This window comes from Indicator indicator, chromosome 21 (assembly GCF_027791375.1).
Source record: "Indicator indicator isolate 239-I01 chromosome 21, UM_Iind_1.1, whole genome shotgun sequence".
Lineage (NCBI taxonomy): Eukaryota > Metazoa > Chordata > Aves > Piciformes > Indicatoridae > Indicator > Indicator indicator.
Genome location: NC_072030.1, coordinates 428427 through 449079, shown reverse-complemented (window position 1 = coordinate 449079; position 20653 = coordinate 428427). Strand labels below are relative to the sequence as shown.

The 20653-nt window shown below is 52.6% G+C and overlaps 1 protein-coding gene across 1 annotated transcript in view; it reads left to right on the top strand.

Annotated features, from left to right (window-relative positions):
* Positions 1 to 944: 944 nt before the first annotated feature.
* Positions 945 to 20653, top strand: part of LRP5 (LDL receptor related protein 5) — a 137030-nt gene continuing 117321 nt past the window's right edge. Inside the window, exon 1 of the mRNA XM_054390312.1 lies at positions 945 to 1035. Within this exon, the coding sequence (XP_054246287.1) occupies positions 945 to 1035 (91 nt within the window). The remainder of the gene's footprint in view (positions 1036 to 20653) is intronic.

The following is a 20653-nucleotide window of genomic DNA, read 5'->3' as shown; positions in this document are numbered from 1 at the left end:
AGATCCAAACTCCCACACTTGACAGCCATTTGCTAAGTACTTGCTGTGATTTACAGCTCCTGCTCTGCAAGCTGCAGGAAGGGCTGAGGGGGTGCCAGCCAGACCCCTGCCCCATCTCTCTACAAGGCCACCGAGCAACTTTTTTTTGGCCTGTTGTCGAGTTGGTGTCAGCAGAAAGGGAAATGGAGTCTCGCAGGGAATTCTTGATGCATGGTGCTCCTTTTTCTCCCTGCCGAGGAGGTGTGGATGGTGCCTGCCGTGCGGAAGGAACTGCTCAGCTCCCTCCAGCCCGTCCGCAGCACCGCAAAGGCCTCACGTCCCGGGGCAGAGCTCCTGCCGCTTTCCCAGCGCCGATGCATTTGGGTGAGCAGGAGGAACGGAAGGCGCGGAAGGCTTGGTGCTTGAATGCGCCTTTCTTTACGAGGTAAGGTTCGGTGGGAGCGCGGCTCTGTCAGACCTTTGTTTGACTGGCGGGAGGAAGGCAAAAGCTCCCTCTGGGAAGCAGCCAGCCACCCTTTTTCCTGGAACCTGGAAAGGGGCGGGCGTCCCTGCGCTGAACTTCGGGATCCGCCGGAGGAGGGCTGCTTTCTGAGCTTCCTGCCTGCTTTTGGAATAGTTGCTCCAGAAGGAACGAGAGAAAAAAAAATTATCACGAAGCACCCCCTAAAATGCTCCCCCCCCGGGCCAGGTGTACCCACGCGTGGGGCTGGCTGCGGCGGGACGCGGCGCTCCGGCTCCTCCCGGGCTGCGGGGGCGAGCAGGCTCCCAGCCCCCTCCCCGCCGGCGGGAGGAGGAGAAGGAGGAGGAGAAGGAGGAGAAGGTTTGGGGGGAGGGTCGGTTTCAGCGCCTGCCCCTTCTCCGCCTCCTCGCCGAGCGCAGCTCCCGGAGCATGGAGCCCGCCTGAGACGCTCGGTGCGCTCCGGCAGCTGCGGCGGCGGCACAACATGGAGGCGGCGGCGCCGCCGCTCCCGCTGCTGCTGCTGCTGCGGCTTCTGGCCGCCTCGGTGCTGCGTTGCGAGCCGGGCTCCGCCGCGGGTAAGCTGGCCGTGGCGGCGCGGGGCCCGGAGCGGCGGGCAGGCGAGAGCCGCTCTCCCTTTTGTTGTCGGACTTGGGCAAACTTTCCCCCGCTCTCCACCGGGAGGCTGCTGCGGCGGCGGCCAGCCGGGCGGCGGCGGGACGGGCTCCGGCGGGGCCGGGTGGGGGCGAGGACGCGCACATGGACGGGACGGGAGGAGGACGGCAGTCTGGGTGCGTGTCCCTGTTCCTCCCCGCGCCCCAGCCGAACTAGTCCTCCTCGTCTCCTTTCGCCGCAGAGGGGGGGCGCAGGAAGAGGAGGCCTCTCCTCGCTCTTCCCTCAGGACGCTCGGCCGGGGGGCTTCGCAGTTTCCCCGGGGGTGGCTCAGGTGGGCGCCTATGGCTGCCGAAGGTGACACAAAAGTTGTCGCCCCCACGTCCCCGTTCCCGTTCCCCCGCAGTCCCAAGCAGGGTTTTTTCCCGGGGTTCGGAGCGGTGGGTGTCGGGTGTCGCTAAACAAACTCTTGACGGAGCTGCGGAGGGAGTGGGGGGAAGACGATCACCCCAGCCCCTTGTTAATGCTGTAGACGGGCGACGGGAGCGGGGCGGGCGGCGGGGAGCGGGGAGGAACCAGCCGGCCCGCAGGGGCCCGGTCCGGGTGCAGTCCCACGGGCGCTGCGCGGCGGGGAGCGCCGGGCCCTTCCATCCCGGGCACGGAGCCTGCCTTTTGCCTTGCCCTCGTAGTGCCGTTCTGGAACGAGCGTGCCGGTCCTGCACAAGCCGAGAACGGCCGTGGCGGTGCCTTGCCAGCAGCACCCGTGCAGAGAGGGCCGGGGTCCGCTCGCCGCCCGCCCTCCCTGCGCTGCTCCGAGCCCCACTTGTTACCGCCGAGGATGGGGGTCAGAGCCGAATCTGTGGGTTGTGCTTTGCTGCAGCCGGCAGCCCCAGCGTCGCGCCGCTGCCCCGGCGAGCCGAGCTGGTGCCATGTCGAGGAGTTTGGAAAACTCGGCGGCGTGGCCGAGGCTGTCAGAACATCACCGTAGGGCGTCTTTTACTGAGCCACCTTTCCAAACCTGCCGTGAGTATTAGGACTGTCATTAGGACAGAAGAACAGACCAGTTTCTGCTGGCCTCATGGCTCCGTGTTGTCGCTTCGAGTCCTGTGTAGGTGTGAATTCTGCGTTGCTTATTCTGAGTACCAGGGGGTGGCAGCTCCCACCGCATAGCCCTGGCGTCCCTAACCCACATCATCTCCCCACTGGCATCTTCTGGGCAAGAGAGAAGGAGCAAACCGTGTGGCCCACCTGGACATGTTCCTATGTGACTCCTAGGAGTCTTAAGAGAGAACAAGCTGAGGGTTTTCTGACGTTTACTTGACAGACTGTAATAGAAAAGAATATTTTGAAAGATATAAATAACTTCATGTTTGGAACTCTTAGGAAGAGATCACAACCAAACTGAACAAGTAAATTGGAGTTTGGTGTTGGCTCACCTGATTTCAGAGAGAGTGGTTCTTTTATGGTAGGGTATGATCCCTGTCAATAGTCACTTTCCTTAACAAGCATGGAAAAACTCCTCCACAAATGCACTGATTTTTAGTAATTAGCTAAAGAGCCCTGGTTGTAAATGTTAATGGTGCTGCTTTTGTTCTGCCTTCTTAATAGGAAGGTATGGGATTCTTTTGTGACCTTGGTCTGGACGCCTCAGATGGCCTTTTAGAAGGGGCATGGATGTGCTGGGAGAGGCTCTCTGTGGTTTTAGTTTCATTCCTGAGAACCCCCACTTCGTGAGCCTCACTTGAAAGGACTTTTACCTCTTAAAGAAGTGTTTTTATGTGCTTTTATGTGTGCACGTAAACACATCTCTTCAAGATGTAGTGGAACTTCTGCAGGGTTAAAGCTTCTGGGAAGTCTGGTGTGTTAGAAAGATCTTGAGTACTTTGGCTGTGGAATAATGTTTCTGTGGAGCTAAGTCCTTGCTCTATATGTGGTGGTGTCAAGAGTATTTTTATTTCTGTGGCTTGAAATGAAGTGAAACCTGCTTCAGATTGTTTTATCTCAGTGAAAGCAGAGTTGAGAAAAACTAAATGATGGTTGGGTCAGGCACTTCCTGAAGGGGAGGAATCTGCTGCTCATGCAGGGTATAAAGGAACAATAGCAGAGCAGTGTTGTAAGCTGGGAATGTTCAGTACTGCACAGCAAGTGTTTTATGTGGGGCTCTTAAAGCCTGGAAAGAGTTGAGATAATTCTTGTTTAAGTACTTGCTTAAGGATTGTCTCAGGCCAGAATGACTTTTGGTTAAACTCACAAAAGGTTGGTTACCTGTTGCTTGTCCTGTACCAGAAGACTTTCCTAAACCTGTAAGACTTGTCTCAGTTTTCTTTAATGGAAGGACTCTTGGCCTGATTCTAAGGAACACAAAAGGTGAACAGACAATTCTGTGTGGCAGGATGGTTGCAAAAGTTTGGAACTAGAGATGCAGTATGAAATAAAAAATGCATTTAAGCACAACTGAGAAATGTATTTTAATCCATCCTGGTCTGCCACAGATAACCTGCAGCTAGTGACACCTATCCTGACGTTTGGATGCAGAACGTGGCAGGGAGGAGTGCTTGCTGCTTTTGCGAGGGGGCAGTGTGCTGGGTAGGAGTCCTCAGCTGCACTCCAGTGCCATTTCACTCAGTCTGTCCTTGATTTAGGGACTGTTTTCATAGCATGATGTGAGGGTCTGTCATGAGTTATGGTCATAAATCCTCGTGAAATAGTGAGGAAATGCTGGAAGTGGTGGGTTAGCAGCAGTGCTGGGATTGAGAGCTCCAGGTGAGTAGTCGGACTTCATGATCTCCAAGGTCTCTTCCAACCTCAACAGTTCTATGATTCTAAGTCCTGACTGACTCTGAAGTTTAAGTTGATGCTTCCAGAGTACTGAGTCATGTCTCCAAATGCACTGTCTCTTGGGTATGGGTATGTGTTAATTTGTTACTATTTCATTTTAAATCAGATTAATTTCATTTTAAAGCATCCAGAGAGGCTTCAAAATTACTCATACTGTAGACTGTGGAACAGTAGAATGTTTGGAAGGGACCTCAGAGATCAACTGCTCCAACCCCCTGCCATGGGCAGGGACACCTCCCACCAGCCCAGCTTGCTCAGGGCCTCATCCAGCCTGGCCTGGAACATTCCAGGCAGGAGGCAGCCACAGCCTCCCTGGGCAACCTGTGCCAGAGTCTCACCACCCTCCCACTCAAGAACTTCTTCCTCAGCTCCACTCTAACCCTGCTCTGCCTCAGCTTCAAACCATCCCCCCTTGTCCTGTCTCCAGACACCCTGATGAGAAGTCCCTCTGCAGCCTTCCTGCAGGATCCCTTCAGGCACTGGAGCACAGAAATCAGCATGACACGAAGCCAATACTTCAGAAGAGTGTGAACATATTTCATCAGCAGCCTGGTGTGAATTCCACTCTTGCCTCTTGCTGGTTTAAAACTTTTTTTTTATAATCACAGCTGCTTTTGTCTTAAGAGTGTTTTTGTTTTATTTGTTTTTAGTGTAGTGGTTAGTGCAGTGTAGGCCATGGGTGCTATTCCAGCTGTAACTGTTCTCAGCCCTGCATGTGTCTGCAGTGACACAGACCAAGGTGACGTTTTAGCAAGCACTGAGAGTCCTGGATTCACAGAATGGGTTGGGTTGGAAGGGACCTCAAAGCTCATCCAGCCATGGGCAGGGACACCTCCCACCAGCCCATCTTGCTCAGGGCCTCATCCAGCCTGGCCTTGAACACCTCCAGGCAGGAGGCAGCCACAGCCTCCCTGGGCAACCTGTGCCAGTCTCTCCCCACCCTCACTCTCAACAATTTCTTTCCATTATCCATTCTAAATCTGCCTCCCTCTTGTCCTGACACTCCCAGCCCTTGTCCAGTGTCCCTCTCCAGTTCTCTTGGAGCCCCTTCAGGTACTGGAAGGCTACTCTGAGGTCTCCCTGGAGCCTTCTGCTCTCCAGGCTGTTTCTGGGAACGTGTTATCCTTTATTGTTACGGTGAGGGCTGGCAGCAGAACAGCAAACAGAGGTTACAAAACCTCTCCTCCACTGTACACACGTGGCCTGTGCTGAATGTCCAGTGCAGCTCTGCTTTGGGTTAAAGTTTAGCCAGCAGTGCAGAGTTAAAAGTAGTTGTTTCTCTTTTTGTCAAAGCAGGAATCAATGTCAGTCTTTGTGATGCTCAGGAAGGACTTCAGTGAGAAGGTTTAGTTTGATGTGAGCTGTGGGTTTTGCTTTGTAGAGATACTGTGCTGCATGGAAGCAACCTGCCATCTTGAGGTGGAGAACAATAACTGGTTTTAAATGACTTGAGAAAGAAGCAGTTGTGGGTAACTTGATTTCTTTTCAACCTCAGAAATACTCTTTTTTTCCCCTTGCTTCTTTTACCTAAGCCCCTGTTAAACAGCTGGCTTTTGTAAGTTCAGGAGTTCTCATGGCAGTTGGTGGAAAAAAACACAGCACTTACAGCACTTGGAGGAAATAGTTATGTGTTCAACACCTGTGTGAAGAAAACAAACAGCTTCAAGAGAAGAGCTATGGTAGCATAAGCATCCTGGGGTGTGTTAGAAGGGCTGTGGTGAGTAGGTCAGAGAGGTTTTCCTGCCCATCTGTTCTGTCCTGATGAGGCCACATCTGGAGCATTGTGTCCAGGTCAGGGCCCCTCAGTACCAGAAGGACCTCAGGGAACTGCTTGAGAGAGTCCATCCCAGACCCACAGAGCTGCTGCAGGCAGTGGAACATCTCCTGTGAGGCCAGGCTGAGGGAGCTCGGGCTTGGAGCTGGGAGCAGAGGAGCCTGAGGGTGACCTCATGGCTGGGGATAAAGATGTGCAGGGCTGGAGCCAGGCTCTGCTCAGAGATGGCCAAGGACAGCACAAGGGGCACTGGGGGTGAGCTGGAGCAGAGGAGGTGCCACAGGAACAGGAGGGAAAACTTTGTCCCTGTGAGGGTGCCAGAGCCTGGAGCAGGCTGCCCAGAGAGATTGTGGAGTCTCCTTCTCTGGAGACTTTCCAACTGCCCCTGGATGTGTTCTGTGTGCCCTGCCCTGGGTGCCCTGCTCTGGCAGGGGTTGGACTTGATCTTTTGAGGTCCCTTCCAAACCCTAACATTCTGTGATTCTGTGATCCCCCAGTTCGTGGCCAGGTCAATTTATGACCCCATTCTGCTGTGCACACTGGAATCTGATTTGTTCAGAGAGTGTAAGGAATGTGTTATTTTCATTTTCCACACTATTGCTTTCCAAGAGGATGTGTCCCACAGCACTGCCAGCTCACTTAGGGCAGGAACAACCTATTAGGATGTTGGCTGGGGCTGCAGCTGGCCAAAGCCATGCCAGGTGCTCTTCGGATGGTGGGGACTTTCTGAAGGAGTTAAAGATGGGCCATCTCCCACCCCTGTGACTCCTGCACTGGAAAAATACTTCTGAAGACTCCTACCCCCATTAGGTTAGGCCATGGAAAGTCTGGTGACAGAGCCAAAGGATATTTTGAGCAGTTCTGGAGGCTTTGGGTGATCAAACAGTTGTGGTGAGAGGAGAGAAAACGGGAAGCATGCCCCACAAAGTATTGTTCAGTAGAGCTGTTTGTTAGGAGATTATGAGCCAACAGTTCTTTCAGTTAGATCTTTCTTGGAAGAATCAGAATGTGGAGCTCCTCAGCACTGCATCATTGTGGTTTCTGTTCACTAAGCACTGAAAATATCTGTGAAGCCACAAAACTGGTCTGAGAGGCTCTGGAGAGTGTAAAGAGGGGGTGAAGGGTTGGTCAGGGTGTTGAGGGTCAGAGTAACAGCAGGATTTTTCATTTGGCTGATTACCATTTTAACTGAGGCTGATGGCTGCCTGTGATGGGATGACTGAATGGGGAGGTGCAGGGAGAGCGGTGGATGGTGTCTGCCTTGACTTCAGCAGGGCTTTGGTCACTCTCCCCCATGACATCCTCCTAGGTGAGCTCAGGAAGTGCAGGTTAGGAGAGTGGACAGTGAGGTGCATTGAGAAGTGGCTGATCAAGAGAGCTCAGAGGGTTGTGATCAGTGGTGCAGTGTCCAGTTGGAGGCCTGTGGCTGCTGGTGCTCCCCAGGGTTCAGGAGTGGCTCCAGTCCTGTTCCACATCTTAATGACTGGATGAGGGGACAGAATGAACCATCAGCCAGGTTGCTGATGATACCAAACAGGGAGGAATTGCAGACATACCCTCAGGCTGTGATGCCATCCAGTGAGACTTGGACAGGCTGGAGAGTTGGGTGAAGAGGGTCCTGTACCTGGGGAGGAACAACTCCTGCAGTGGTACAGGTGAGGGATTGGTTTGTTGGAAAGCAGCTCCAAGGAGAAGGTCCTTGGAGTCCTGGTACACAATAAGTTGTCCATGGGACAGCAGGATGACCTGGTGGCCAAGAAGGCCAGTGGTGTCCTGGGGTCCATCAAGAAGACTGTGGTCAGCAGGGCAAGTTTGGTTCTTCTTCTCCTGTGCTATGCCCTGGTGAGGACACATCTGGAGCATTGTGTCCAGTTCTGGGCTCCCCAGTTCAAGTGGGACAAGGAACTGCTGGGGAGTCCAATGGAGGCTATGAGGATGCTGAAGGGCTTGTGAGGAGGAAAGGCTGAGAGCCCTGGGGCAGGTTAGTCTGGGGAAGAGAAGGCTGAGAGGGATCTGATCAGTGCCTATAAATATCTGAGGGGTGGGGGTCAGGATGAAGGTGTCAGGATCGTTTTGGTGGTGCCTAGTGATAGGACAAGGAACAAAGGGTACAAGCTGGAACTGAGGAGGTTCCACCTCAGCATGAGGAGAAACTTCTTTGGTGTGAGGGTGCTGGAGGCCTGGAACAGGCTTCCCAGAGAGGTTGTGGAGTCTCCTCTCGAGAGCCTCAAAGCCCACCTGGCTGTGTTCCTCTGTGCCCTGCCCTGGGTGCCCTGCTCTGGCAGGGGCTTGGACTGAATGATCTCCAGAGGTCCCTTCCAACCTCTACCATCCTGTGATTCCACGAACTGAAACCAATACTTTGAGAGTGTTGTGTAAGATCAGCTGGATAGGGACTGCAGGGAGAAGGAATTTCTGCCCTGTGAATCAGCTGCAGAGTTGTCTGCATTTCAGAGTGTGAAGTTGGTTGCTGCTGCAGTGAACAGCACTGCCAGCAGGTGCTATAGGAAGTTCCAGCTGCAGTTGTCTGTGGTCTGGAACCCTCAGACACTGGTATTTGTTTCAAGATGTTCCTGCTTAATACTACAATAGTGTGTGGCACTGCAACAGGTTGCCCAGGGAGGTGGTTGAGGCCCCATCCCTGGATATATTGAAGGTGAGGCTGGACAGGGCTCTGGGTAACCTGATCTAGAGGATGTCCCTGCTGAGTACAGGAGGTTGGTCTGGATGAGCTTTGGAGCTCCCTTCCAGCCCAGCCCACTCTGTGGCTCTATTCCCTGAGCATTAGGTGATGCGGGATCTGCTCTGGATCTTTGTACGTAGCTGGATCTGGGGAAGCTCCTTTTTACTTGCCTTCCTTTCAGCAGCAGCAAAGGTTGCCTTTGGGGCGGGCAGAATCAGGGGATTTGAAATCTTCAGCTTTGTTCAGCCTGGAGAAGAGAAGGCTCCAGGGAGAGCAGCCTTCCATTGTTTGAAGGGGACTACAGGAGAGCTGGAGTGGAACTTTGGGCAGAGGCATGGAGTGACAGAATGAGGGATATTGGCTTCAAACTGGGATAATCTAGACTGAGATTAGACATTAGAAAGGAATTCTTCCCATGAGGGTGGTGAGGTTGCCCAGAGGAGTTGTGGGGTCTCCAAGCCTGGCAGTGTTGAAAGTGGTCTAGTGGGAGGTGTCCTTGTGGCAGGGGGCTGAAACTAGATGATCTCTAAGGTCCCTTCCAACCCCACCCATTCTGTGATTCTATGAACTCTGGTCCTCCTTTTGAGAGTATAGAGGTCAGGCAGGGAATTGCTCAATAAAACATTGGAGTTCCTGAGCTGTGGTGTAAAATGATGCAACTGGAAAAATGAAGTTGCAGGTCTGACATCTTTGTTATTCATAGATTCACAGAGTGGGTTGGATTGGAAGGGACCTCAAAGCTCATCCAGTTCCAACCCCTTGCCATGGGCAGGGACACTTCCCACCAGATTGCTCAAGGCCTCATCACCAGAGGCTGGTTCTTGAACTTCTCAAAACAGAAGCAGCAGAATTTAAACACTCCCCCACCCTCCCAAAAACCACCTACAACTCCCCTCCCCGTAAAATAATCTTTTGTTTTGCAGAAGGTGTCACCTCTGACCACGGCACCAGGAATTAGCCAGAGTTGGATGTGCATCCAGCACTGCTCACGTTGTGCACACAGTTTAAAGCAGCTCTGGAGGCCTCCATTTGCATTCCTGGTTATTTCAAACAACCTGTGGCTTCCTTAGGAATTTTGTCCCATTTAGTGAAGGTCATTCATGGCCACCAAGTTTCCTATTTTCTCTGTTTGTTTTCATTGCAAGGACTAAGAATGATTTGGTTCTGGAACAATTGGGGCAATCAGAATTAGAGTTGCTTGCCCTATGGGAATGAATTTTGCCATAAAATGGTATCAAGAGTTTTCATCTGCCTTCAGATTTTCCTCTGACTGCTTCCCCTGCTTGAAAGTTGGCAGCTGAAATCTGATGTGGGTTTGTGTTGTTTTGTTTTTTTTTTTCTTGTGAGGAGAAAGTCTTTTAGGCTCAGAAATTTCCATTGGTGATATACCTGGATGTGGCATTGTGCAAAGGAGAGAATCATGACATCATTGAAGTCACAGAATGGTCTCAATCTCCCCTCTCCCAGCTCAAAGCCATTGTCCCTCATCCAGGCACTCCTAGCCCTTGTCCCTCCCCATCTCTCCTGGACCCTCTTCAGGTACTGGAAGGCTGCTCTAAGGTCTCCCTGGAGCCTTCTCTTCTCCAGGCTGAACAGCTCCAACTCTCTCAGCCTGTCCCCATAGGGGAGGTTCTTCAGCTCTCTGATAATCTTCTGGCCTCCTCTGGACCCTTTGCAGCAGCTCCATGTCTCACTTAGGCTGTGGACCCCAGAAGTGGAGGTAGTGCTGCAGGTGGGGTCTCAGCAGGGCAGAGTAGAGGGACAGCTTGGAAAGGACCCCAAGGCTCATCTGCTCCAACCTGTCTGGGTAATGGTGGCATTGCAAGGAGCTGGCCCAGCAGCCTGCCAGGCTGAGTCTCCAAACTGCCCAGTGCAGGGGATCCACTGCTGCCCTTGCAGGCAAATGCAGCTGCTGTATTAGAATTCAGGTTTTCAAGTTAGGGGCAGGAGGATGGAAATGCACCTGGGTTGCATTTTCTACTTAGAAGGTCTGCCCAGCTGTGGATGATTAAGAAAAGAGTCTCTGTATTGTCTGTGTCTTCCATAGCTGAGTGAAAAAAAATCTGTAGTGCTGGAGAATTTTTGTCTGTCTGGGATTTAACAGCCTGGTTTTCCCTGTCTGGATAAATTTGACTGTTTCTTGCCCATGTTCTCAAAGGGAAGTGTGCAGGTGTGCCTGTGCTGGCAAGCCTTCTGCCCAGAGGGACACAGCTGGACTTGAGCAAGTGGCAGAAGGAGAGTTTGGTGAGGTGTAGCTGGTGCAGGTAAAACCTGAGTTAAGCCTCAGTGAGTTGGGCTGGAATCATGTGCAAGAGCTGGACCTCCTGGTGAGGTCTCCCCAGAGCAGAAGGGCAGGATCCCCTCTCTCCAGCTCTGGCCACACTGTGGCCTTGTGTGCTGCCAGTGCCCACTGCTGGCTCCTGTCCAGCTTCTGCCCCCAGCACCGCCAAATCCTTCTCTGCAGGGCTGCTCTTATTCTCATCCCCCCCCAGCCTGGATGGATCCTGAGGCTTGCCCTGCCCTAGGTGCAGGACCTTGCACTTTGCCTTCTTGCCCCTCCTGAGGTTCTCCTCAGCCACCTCTGCAGCCTGTGCAGGTCCCTCCCACATCTCTCCAGCTTGGAGAGAAGGATGCTGTGTAGGATCATGTCAGAGGCCTTACAAACTCCAGACTCCCCTGTTGGTCTTCCCTTGTCTGCTGCTGTAGTCTCTCCATCACAGAAGGCCACTGGGTTGGCCAGGCAGGACTTGCCCTCAGTGAAGCTATTCAGGCTATGCCATCACCTCCCTGTCCTCCATGTGCCTTAGCAGAGCTTCTAGGAGGATCTATTCCATGACCTTCCATGGCAGGGTGGTGAGGCTGACGGTCACTAGTTCCCAAGGTCCTCATTTTCACCCTTTTTAACACTGGGTGGGATGCTTCCTCTCTTCCAGTCTCCAGAGACTTCACCTGGCTGCCAGGACTGTTCATGGAGAGGGGCTTGACGTGCTGGCAGTCAGCTGCTAGACCTTGCTTGCCTGAGCAGCTTTAACAAACACCTTCTGTGGATGGTTAGTGCTTCCAGAAGAGCTGCTGTCTGTTCACAGCCACTTTGTGGCCAAAAATGTGATTAATTTTCTCTGAAATCTTTTCATGGCTGTGGTCATTCCACTTATCCTGACCTACTGAGAAATGGAATGTAGAATTGAAAATGTGAGGGGCAGAGGCAGTTGCCCATGGAGTTATCCTGGCAGCAGAAGCAACAGAAACCAACCTTGTTTGTCAGGATTGGGGGATCCTTTGACCTCAAGGAATCCTGGATAGACATGGACCTGTTGAAGAGGGTCCAGAGGAGGCCACTAAGATGATCAGAGGCTGGAGAACCTCTGCTATGGGGACAGGCTGGGAGAGTTGGGGCTGTGCAGCCTGGAGGAAAGAAGGCTCCAGGGAGGCTTTAGAGCAGCCTTCCCATACCTGAAGGGCACCTGCAGGCAGGCTGGAGAGGGACTGTTCAGAAGGGGCTGTGGGGATAGGCCCAGGGGCAATGGTTTGGAACTGGAGCAGGGCAGAGTTAGGTTGGAGCTCAGGAGGAAGTTGTGCACAGTGAGGCTGGGGAGACACTGGCACAGGCTGCCCAGGGAGGTGCTTGAGGCTCCATCCCTGGAACCATTGCAGCTCAGTCTGGATGTGTCCCTGGGCAGCCTGCTCTGGCTGGAGGTGTCCCTGCTGCCTGCAGGGGGTTGCACAAGATGCCCTTGGAGGCTCCCTTCCAGCCCAGTGCAGTCTGTGAAGCTCTGGATGGTTGTGACAAATTCTCTGTAACTGCTGAGCTCATACTGCTGCTGGCACATTTTTATGTTTTAAAACAGGCTTTAAGTGGGACCTGAAGCCATTGTGCATGAGCTGGAGGAGGGGCAGTGCCTGGATTTCCCTTGGTGCCAGGTGGTTACCTCCTGCCAGACCACTTGGGTCCCTGGAGCTGGGACAGGTTGGTTCATAGCTCACTCAAGAGTTGACCTAGCAGAAGTCATATCTGAGAAGGTCCTGGCTGGTCCATGCTGAAGTAAGTCCATGTGGAAGGATGAGAGGTACTTGAGGCCAGGGGGGTTCCAACTACCTATAGCACAGAGTCATAAAGTGCTCAGGTTGGAAGGGGCCCTCCAAGGTCATCTTGTCCAACCCTCCTGCAGTCAGCAGGGACTTGTGCATGCAGTGTGTGTGTTCTTATCTCCTCAAGCACCTGGCTAACCAGTTTCTCCTGATCTGCTTTCTCTTTCCATTGTGTTGTTGAAGAACTTTGTTTCTGAAAAGCTGCCCCTGCTTTTTGCACAGATTTTAACTCGTGAGGGTTCTCCACAGTTATTTTAAGGAGGGAAGTGTCACAGTTGCTGGGTGTGGGACTGCAGCTCTGTGTGGTACTGACACATGTCCTGAAAATCATAATCATAGAACTCAGGTTGGAAGGGACCTCAGAGATCATCTACTCCAACCCCCTGCCATGGGCAGGGACACCTCTCAACTAGAGTTGGTTGCTACAAGGCCTCATCCAGCCTGGCCTTGAACACTTCCAGGCAGGAGGCAGCCACAGCCTCCCTGGGCAACCTGTGCCAGAGTCTCACCACCCTCACACTCAAGAACTTCTTCCTCAGCTCCACTCTAACCCTGCTCTGCCTCAGCTTCAAACCATTCCCCCTTGGCCTGGCTCCAGACACCCTCAGCAAAAGTCTCTCTGCAGCCTTCCTGCAGGATCCCTTCAGGTCCTGCCAGGCAGCTCTGAGGTCCCCCTGGAGCCTTCTCTTGTGCAGGCTGAACACCCCCAGCTCCCTCAGCCTGTGCTCACAGCAGAGCTGCTCCAGCCCTTGGAGCATCTTTGTGGCCTCCTCTGGACTCTCTCCAGCAGCTCTGTGTCCTTCTGCTGCTGGGGACACCAGAACTGGAGACAGGCTTGGAGGTGCTGTGACCTCCCAACCTTTCGCCTGAGAAGTTTCCAGTGGTACAGAAATGGTTTCTGAACGCAGCTTGGAGTGTTTGACACAAGCAGCAGCACCCCAGAGTGAGGTTTCCCTCTCCATATGCTTTCAACGTAACCTAGCGATAAACCTGCTTAGTGTGACTGCACTGCAGTGCTGCCTGGGACTGATGCTTTGTGAGAGGGAAATGAGCTGCAGCCCAGCAGAGGTGTGGGTGAAGTGTCCCTGAGAAGGGCAGAGCTCTCACAGGTATATCCTGATCACTCGTGTGCACCTAGATCCCTGGTCTTGCACAGCCACTTTTGCAGCTGTTCTTTCCAAGTTCTGCTTGCTGCATCCCTTTGCTGTCCAGGCAGCAGCTCTCAGCTGGAAGGCTCTCCAGGTAGGGCCCCTGTGCATTGTTTTTTCCTTTACCTGCCTGTCTGTGGTGTGGTTTTTCCCCTTGTGTTTGTTTTCCCCTGCTGTCTGAAGAACCCTGATTGCTAAAGGCTGGAATGTCTGTAGGTGGCTGATTAAAAACAGTGGTCAAGAGAGCTCCTGGGAACTTGTTGGATTGCTTCTCCAAGCAGCATCATTGAATGGAAGGAAAGAAAAACCCAGCCTAAAGCCACAGAACCCATCCCCGAAGCAGCCTGCAGTGCCTGGCAGTCTAAGTAGGCTACCTGCTGTCCCCCCAGCCTGTGGCTCTGCTGACACTGATGGTGGCAGAGTTGCTGGAACTGGAGAAGCTGCAGCTGAGCCTGGGCTTGAGGCCTGTTGCTTGGCATTTGACCTGGTGCACAGTGGAGAGAGGATGAGTGAGCAGAAGTGCTTCAGGCTTGTTCCCTCTGTTCTGTTTTCTATCTCACCTTGCTTGGGCCAAGCCAAGGTGTTCACTGTGCTCTGCCCAAGGCTGAAGTGGTCTAGGACTCATTTTCCTGGGGGATTACCACCTCCATGCATCCTGCCCTTTTCCAGCCTCCTGCAGTAATTACAGCTCATGGAAAATAACTCTGCTTGCTGATCTCTAGGGTGTGGAACTGCTGGCATCTGGAGATAGAGCACATCTGGCACCGGTCCTGGGAGGCAGAACTCAGCCAGCCCAGAGCTTGTTGCATGTGGGGAATGATGCAAGGGCCTTGTTTGCTCTGAGCAGTGGCTGTGGGATCTTTGCAAGCCTTGGCCTCTTGCCTGCTTGGGATTCTTTTGGTGGTGGTGTTTTTTTGTGGGCTTGTTTTTGTTGGGGTTTTGATGGATTTGTTTTGTTTTGTTGTGTTGTTTTTTTTTTTTTCCCCTGAGGAAGTCTGTGTGCAGTGAGGGAGGATGTGGAGTGCTGAGAGTTCTTCTGCAGCTGACTCAGTTCTCCAGGCCGTGCTTGCTCCTTGATACTGGTGCTTGTGCAAGTGCACAGTGCAGGTGTGAAAGCTGCTGTGCCCATGCAGATGGCACTTGGTAGCTCCAACTAGAGATTCTGGTGTGCTTTTCTTGTGCCTCTTGATTCCTAGGATTCTCTGCATCCAGTGTTGCAGGGAGAGAGAAGGTAGTTCTCTTTTTTTGAAGGAGGCGTCCTGCAGTATTCAGCTTTGAGGAGTCTTCTCAGAACCTCTTTGTCACCTTCCTGGTGCAGATTCTAAAGCCACAGAACTTACCTTATTTGCCAGAGGATGAATGCATACCTTGACGGCTGTTCCACAAGTACTTCCTCAAGGGTGTTTGTATTTTGGAATGGTTTCCCCACAGGGATGTGTTCTGGAAGACTTCATTATAGTCCTTGCTCAGTCTTAGCCTTGGAGCTTGTTTTTTGCTGCAGGGATTGGGTCTGTAACGGGCTTGAGTCACTGCACCTGAGCACCTGCTGCTCACAGCCTGACACAGATTCACAGTTCATGGAATGGGTTGGGTCCACCATCCAGCTCCACCCCCTGCCGTGGGCAGGGACACCTCCCACCAGCCCAGCTTGCTCAAGGCCTCATCCAGCCTGGCCTTCAACACCTCCAGGCAGGAGGCAGCCACAGCCTCCCTGGGCAACCTGTGCCAGTCCCTCCCCACCCTCACTCTCAATAATTTCTTCCCCCTCTCCACTCTCAGTCTCCCCTCTCCCAGCTCCAAGCCATTGTCCCTCATCCTGGCACTCCCAGCCCTTGTCCAAAGTCCCTCCCCAGCTCTCCTGTAGCCCTTCATGTACTGGAAGCTGCTCTGAGGTCTCCCTGGAGCCTTCTCTTCTCCAGGCTGAACAGCCCCAACTCTCCCAGCCTGTCCCTATAAGTAGAAGTGCTCCAGCAGTTCCATGAACTTCTTGTGTTGATGATCCCAGAGCTTGGGGGTACTGCAGGTGAGGTCCCACTGTTCAGTTCCCTGGCCATGAAGTGGGAGAAGCTGTATTGCACATTCTCACCTCTGCTCATTTTGAGACTCCAGCATCAGTTGTTTCAACATTCGTTTTCTTTTTATCAATAAAATCTTGGTCTGTGCTGGAAACAAAAATGGCTTCAGGTCTCTCTTCCTTAGTGTGTGGCTGTTGGTGCTCTGTTGGTGCCTCAGTGAAGCTTCCCAGCAGCTGGGAGACTGTACCAGTGCTGGTGAGAAACTGGGAGGCTCAGGCATCAGCAGGCAGGAGGGGAGGGTGGTGGGGTAAAAATACCACTTGTCAGCTGCTGTGCTCTGAGCTGCAGCTGCGTGCACTGCCTCCTCCTGCACAACTTGGCTGTCACTTCAGAGTGGCACAGAAGGAATGCCCTGAGTTCTGCAGTCCCCTCCCCGTTTCCTGCTGGAACGGGAAGTTGGAGAACTTCTGTGTATGAACAGAGCAGGCAGGGTGGGAGCTGGGTGAGCGTTGTGGGGGCACACTTAGGGCTGCAAGAAGGAACTTCAACAGCAGCTTGCTGTAAAGTCTGAGCTGGTGCTGGCTGCTTATGAAAAGCAATGGGCTCTGCAGGGTTGTTTTGCTAGGAGAGCATCAGCAGGACACTGAGAAGAGCTTACTGGGAGTAAGTTGTGTTTGCTCAGTGCACTTGGCAACTTTTCTCTCAATGAAAGCTTAACTTTGGAGCTCCAAGTTCAGTGTCAAACCTTTAGCTTTGATCAGGAAGGCAAAGATGGCTGAGAAAAATACAAGTCTCTTCTTTTTTGGTGTGGTTCCTGATGTGTCTGATGCCAGCTGTTAGGTGATTGTTGCCTGTGTGGCCACTGTGAGTGTGTTTCATTATCTTTATTCAGCAGGGCTTGGAAACCTGCAGTGATCATTTATTCCAAGTCCTGTCATAAATATTGCTGCTTGCTAAGAGGGTAACTTTTGCTGGGGTGATCCCAAACCACTAACGAACAGATCAGTCCCCAGCAGACAGAGCCCTCGGTGCCTTTCTCCCATGTTCAGCTGAGCGTGTGCCAAGTGCAGGATGTGACTCTGGGGGATGCTGCCAATGCTCCAGCTCCACCTGTTGCTCTGGCTCCAGCAATGTGTCAGCAAAGCAGGCACTGTGAGCCCAGAATTCCTCCCGCTGCTTTCTGATATGGAATGAACCTTTCCAGTTCTGACAGCTGTCAGTGCATGCTCAAACCCAAGAATGCCTAAAGCCTGTCCACTGGCAAGCTCAGAGCACATCCTGCTATCCAGCTGTAGAACTGGCACTAACAGAAAGGGCTTTATTTGGATAGTACACAAAAGGGTGCATGCAGCCCCCTGGATTTGCTTTATCTGCAGCTTACTGTTTACGTTTTAATATCATTCCTTCCCTGGAGGCTGATTTAATGCTTAATTTGAGCTCCAGGAGTGGTTCTTTTGTTGCTTCCTGAATCCTGGAGCAGCTGTTTGTGGTCACTGCAGGCGAGGTTGCAGCAGTGTCATGCCATGGTTTGAATGGTCTGGGGTCTGCTGGGAACCCTTTCATCAGGAGCGGTGTTGCTTTAAGCCTGAACACAAAGGGATTTGTTTGTAACACTTGGCACAGATTACACAGAGATGTGCTTCACAATCACGGAATCCCAGAACGTTAGGGGTTGGAAGGGACCATGGAGATCATCAGCTCCAACCCCCTGCCAGAGCAGGGTCACCCAGGGCAGGGCACACAGGAACACAGCCAGGTGGAGCTTGGAAGTCTCCACAGTAGGAGACTCCACAAGCTCTCTGGGCAGCCTGCTCCAGGCCTCCAGCAGCCTCACACCAAACAAGTTTCTCCTCCTGTTCGGGTGTAACTTCCTGGATTCTAGTTTGTGTCCATTGCCCTTTGTCCTGTCCCTGGGCACCATTGAGCAGAACCTGGCCCCTTCCTGACCCCACCCCTCAGGTATTTGTAGACATTGCTCAGATCCCCTCTCAGCCTTCTCCTCTCCAGGCTAACCAGCCCCAGGGCTCTCAGCCTTCCCTCCTCACACAGATGTTTCAGGCTCAGCATCCTCATTGCCTCTGCTGGATTCCCTCCCTGTCCCTCTTACCCTGGGGAGCCCAGAACTGGGCACCATGCTCCAGCTGTGGCCTCAGCAGGGTAGAGCAGTGGGACAGGCGTATTTTGCTCAGTGGTTTTAGTTTCAGCAGCATCCAGCTTCCAGCCATGCCTCATGCAGTGCCAGCACAAATCTGTACCAGAGGAGTGGGCTGCAGGTGCCCTCCTTACTCACCACCTGTTTGGTGCAGTGTATTTCCCTTGCTCAGTCATGACTTCTCATTTTATGCTTTTCTCTTGTCTCTCTCTTCCCTCCCTTTCTCCTCCTCCCTTGTCTCCCCTCTCATCAAATGTGTCACGAATGAATACCTGCATCAGTGAGAGGAGAAAGGCTGGAACTAGGCAAAAATAGATTGAAATCATATTTTCTGTGGTCTAATGACTGTGGTACTGCAAGGGCAAGGCTGTGATGGGTCAGAGATGGTCAGAGAGGGAAGGCCTCATGTGTCCATGCAGTTCAGGTGGTGCACAGCCTGTGTCTTGTTCATGTTTCCAACCCTGTTATTTTGCCAAGTCTTTTGTTGTGTGTCCTGCACCTCCCTGGTACTAGGAGGAGCATCTTGCAGAAGCAGCATGGCAGTGGAGCTTGTGTTTGCATTTAGAGCGTAGTGTGGAGAGGGTTAATTGCATGGATTCACTGTTCTGCAGGAGCAGGAGGGCTTCTCCCCTTTGATGTTTGGCTTTGGACAGTGGCTGCAGGAGATGAATGAAGAGTTCAGTTTGAAACCTTCAACTGAAGTACTCTTCTGCAATATTTGGTGTCATTTGATGTCAAATCTTATTACCTTGTTAAGTGTATCCATATGTGTGTGTGTGCGTCTACACAAAGAGTGTGTCCAGCAGGGCAAGGGAGGTTCTCCTGGCCCTCTACTCTGCACTGCTGAGGCCATGTCTGGAGTATTGTGTCCAGTTCTGGGCTCCCCAGGGCAAGAGGGACAGGGAACTGCTGGAGAGAGTCCAATGGAGGCTATGAGGATGCTGAAGGACCTGGAACATTGTGAACAGGAGGAGAAACTTGCTTGGTGTGAGGGTGCTGGAGCCCTGTAGCAGGCAGCAGAGAGGTTGTGGAGTCTCCTCTGGAGACTTTTCAAGCCCCACCTGGCTGTGTTCCTGTGTGCCCTGCCCTGGGTGACCCTGCTTTGGCAGGGGGGTTGGGCTCAGACTGTGGAGGTCCCTTCCAACCCCTACGATGTATGGCTCTATAAACATGCGCTGCATTCTAGGGCTTTATAAAGGAAACCAGATAGTGCTGTAATCAGTGAGACACATTCTTGAGAGGTTTTAGATGCCCTAACTTCCAAGGAAAACATGAGAAAGTTGCTGGTTTTCATGTGCTGACAGCAAGGAACTAAACCACATCTTTTTGCTTCAGAGCTTCCCGGTGCAGGTCCCAGGAAGCAGTACTTAGTGCATGAGAGTGGCTTCCTTGGTTTCCAGTGGATATTACAAGATGTGGTGGTTTGGAGTCTCCTTCCTGCTGAGCTGGCAGTGTGCACTGCACAAGGTCATTTTAAGCTACAAGTATTGGTCACAGCAAAGGAGACAGCCCCTGGGAGTGGTCCTCCAGAGGCAGTGAGTTTGTCACTCAGGTGAATTGTGCTGCTGGCACAGCTGACTGACATTGCACATGGGGAGGAATAGAGGACTGATGATAGCAGGCAGGTATGGATTTTAGTTCCCCTCTTTAAAGGAGAAAGAAAAACAAACAGTAATTTGCATCTTCAGTTGTGTTCTGCACTATGTGAGCTTGAGGAAGGAGTTGCCTGTTGGTGCTGCTCCCATGGTAATGCTCCAGAGCTTTATGTAGGGAGAGGGAAGGTGGCTCTGGCCATAAATCACAGAATGGCTTGGGTTGGAAGGGACTTACAAGAAGGTCTGGAACTGCACCTCCGGTTCCAACCCTGTGCCATGGGCAGGGACACCTCCCACCAGCCCAGGTTGCTCGAGGCCTCATCCAGCCTGGCCTTGAACAGCTCCAGGGATGGGCAGCCACAGCCTCCCTGGACAGCCTGTTCCAGTGTCTCCCCACCCTCACTGGAAAGAATTTCTTCTAATCTCCACTCTCAGTCTCCCCTCTCCCAGCTCAAAGCCAGTGCCTGGCACTCCCATTGCATCCTGGCACTCCCAGCCCTTGCCAAAAGTCCTTCTCCAGCTCTCCTGTAGGTCCCCTTCAGGTACTGGAAGGCTGCTCTGAGGTCTCCCTGAAGCCTTCTCTTCTCCAAGCTGCACAGCCCCAACCCTCCCACCATTAATGAAGTGCCTGACTTGAGGAGGGAAGGGTTTCTGTTGCTGGTGTTTCAGGTTAGTGCTTGTTTGGGGTGGGTTTGGGTAGTTGTTTTTTTTCTTGTTTCTGAGGAACATGCAGGGTTTCATCAGAAGCAAGAGCTTTGTGGTCTAGATTACATCTAGTTTTAGAGAAGGGAGGTTTTGCCTTGGGTTTTAACAGCACTCTGGTTGTTTGGTCTTCTCTTTCAGACAGAGCTTCAAAGGCTGGCAGGGTGCAGGCACCGTGGTCAATTTTCTTGCTATTCACTAACGAACTAATGAAATTTGAAGTGTTTTCTGTCTGTTTTTTAAGTTATTCACATCAGGCTTACATTTGGGGCATTATATAGATTGTTGTTGTTGTTGTTCAAGCAAGGCATCCAGCTTTAGTATGTAGGGGGAAAGCCTCTCCTCTGCTCATCATTGTGAGGGTTAAAATGGGTTCATAAGCCCCTGTTGCACTTCAGCTTTGGGCACCTCACTCCAAGGAGGACACTGAGGGCTGGAGCAGGTCCAGAGGAGGGAAACCATGCTGGGGAAGGGTCTGGAGAACAGGGCTGGGGAGGAGCAGATGAGGGTTCTGGGGGTGTTCAGCCTGGAGAAGAGGAGGCTGAGGGAGACCTCATTGCTCTCTACAGCTCCTGAGAGGAGGCTGCA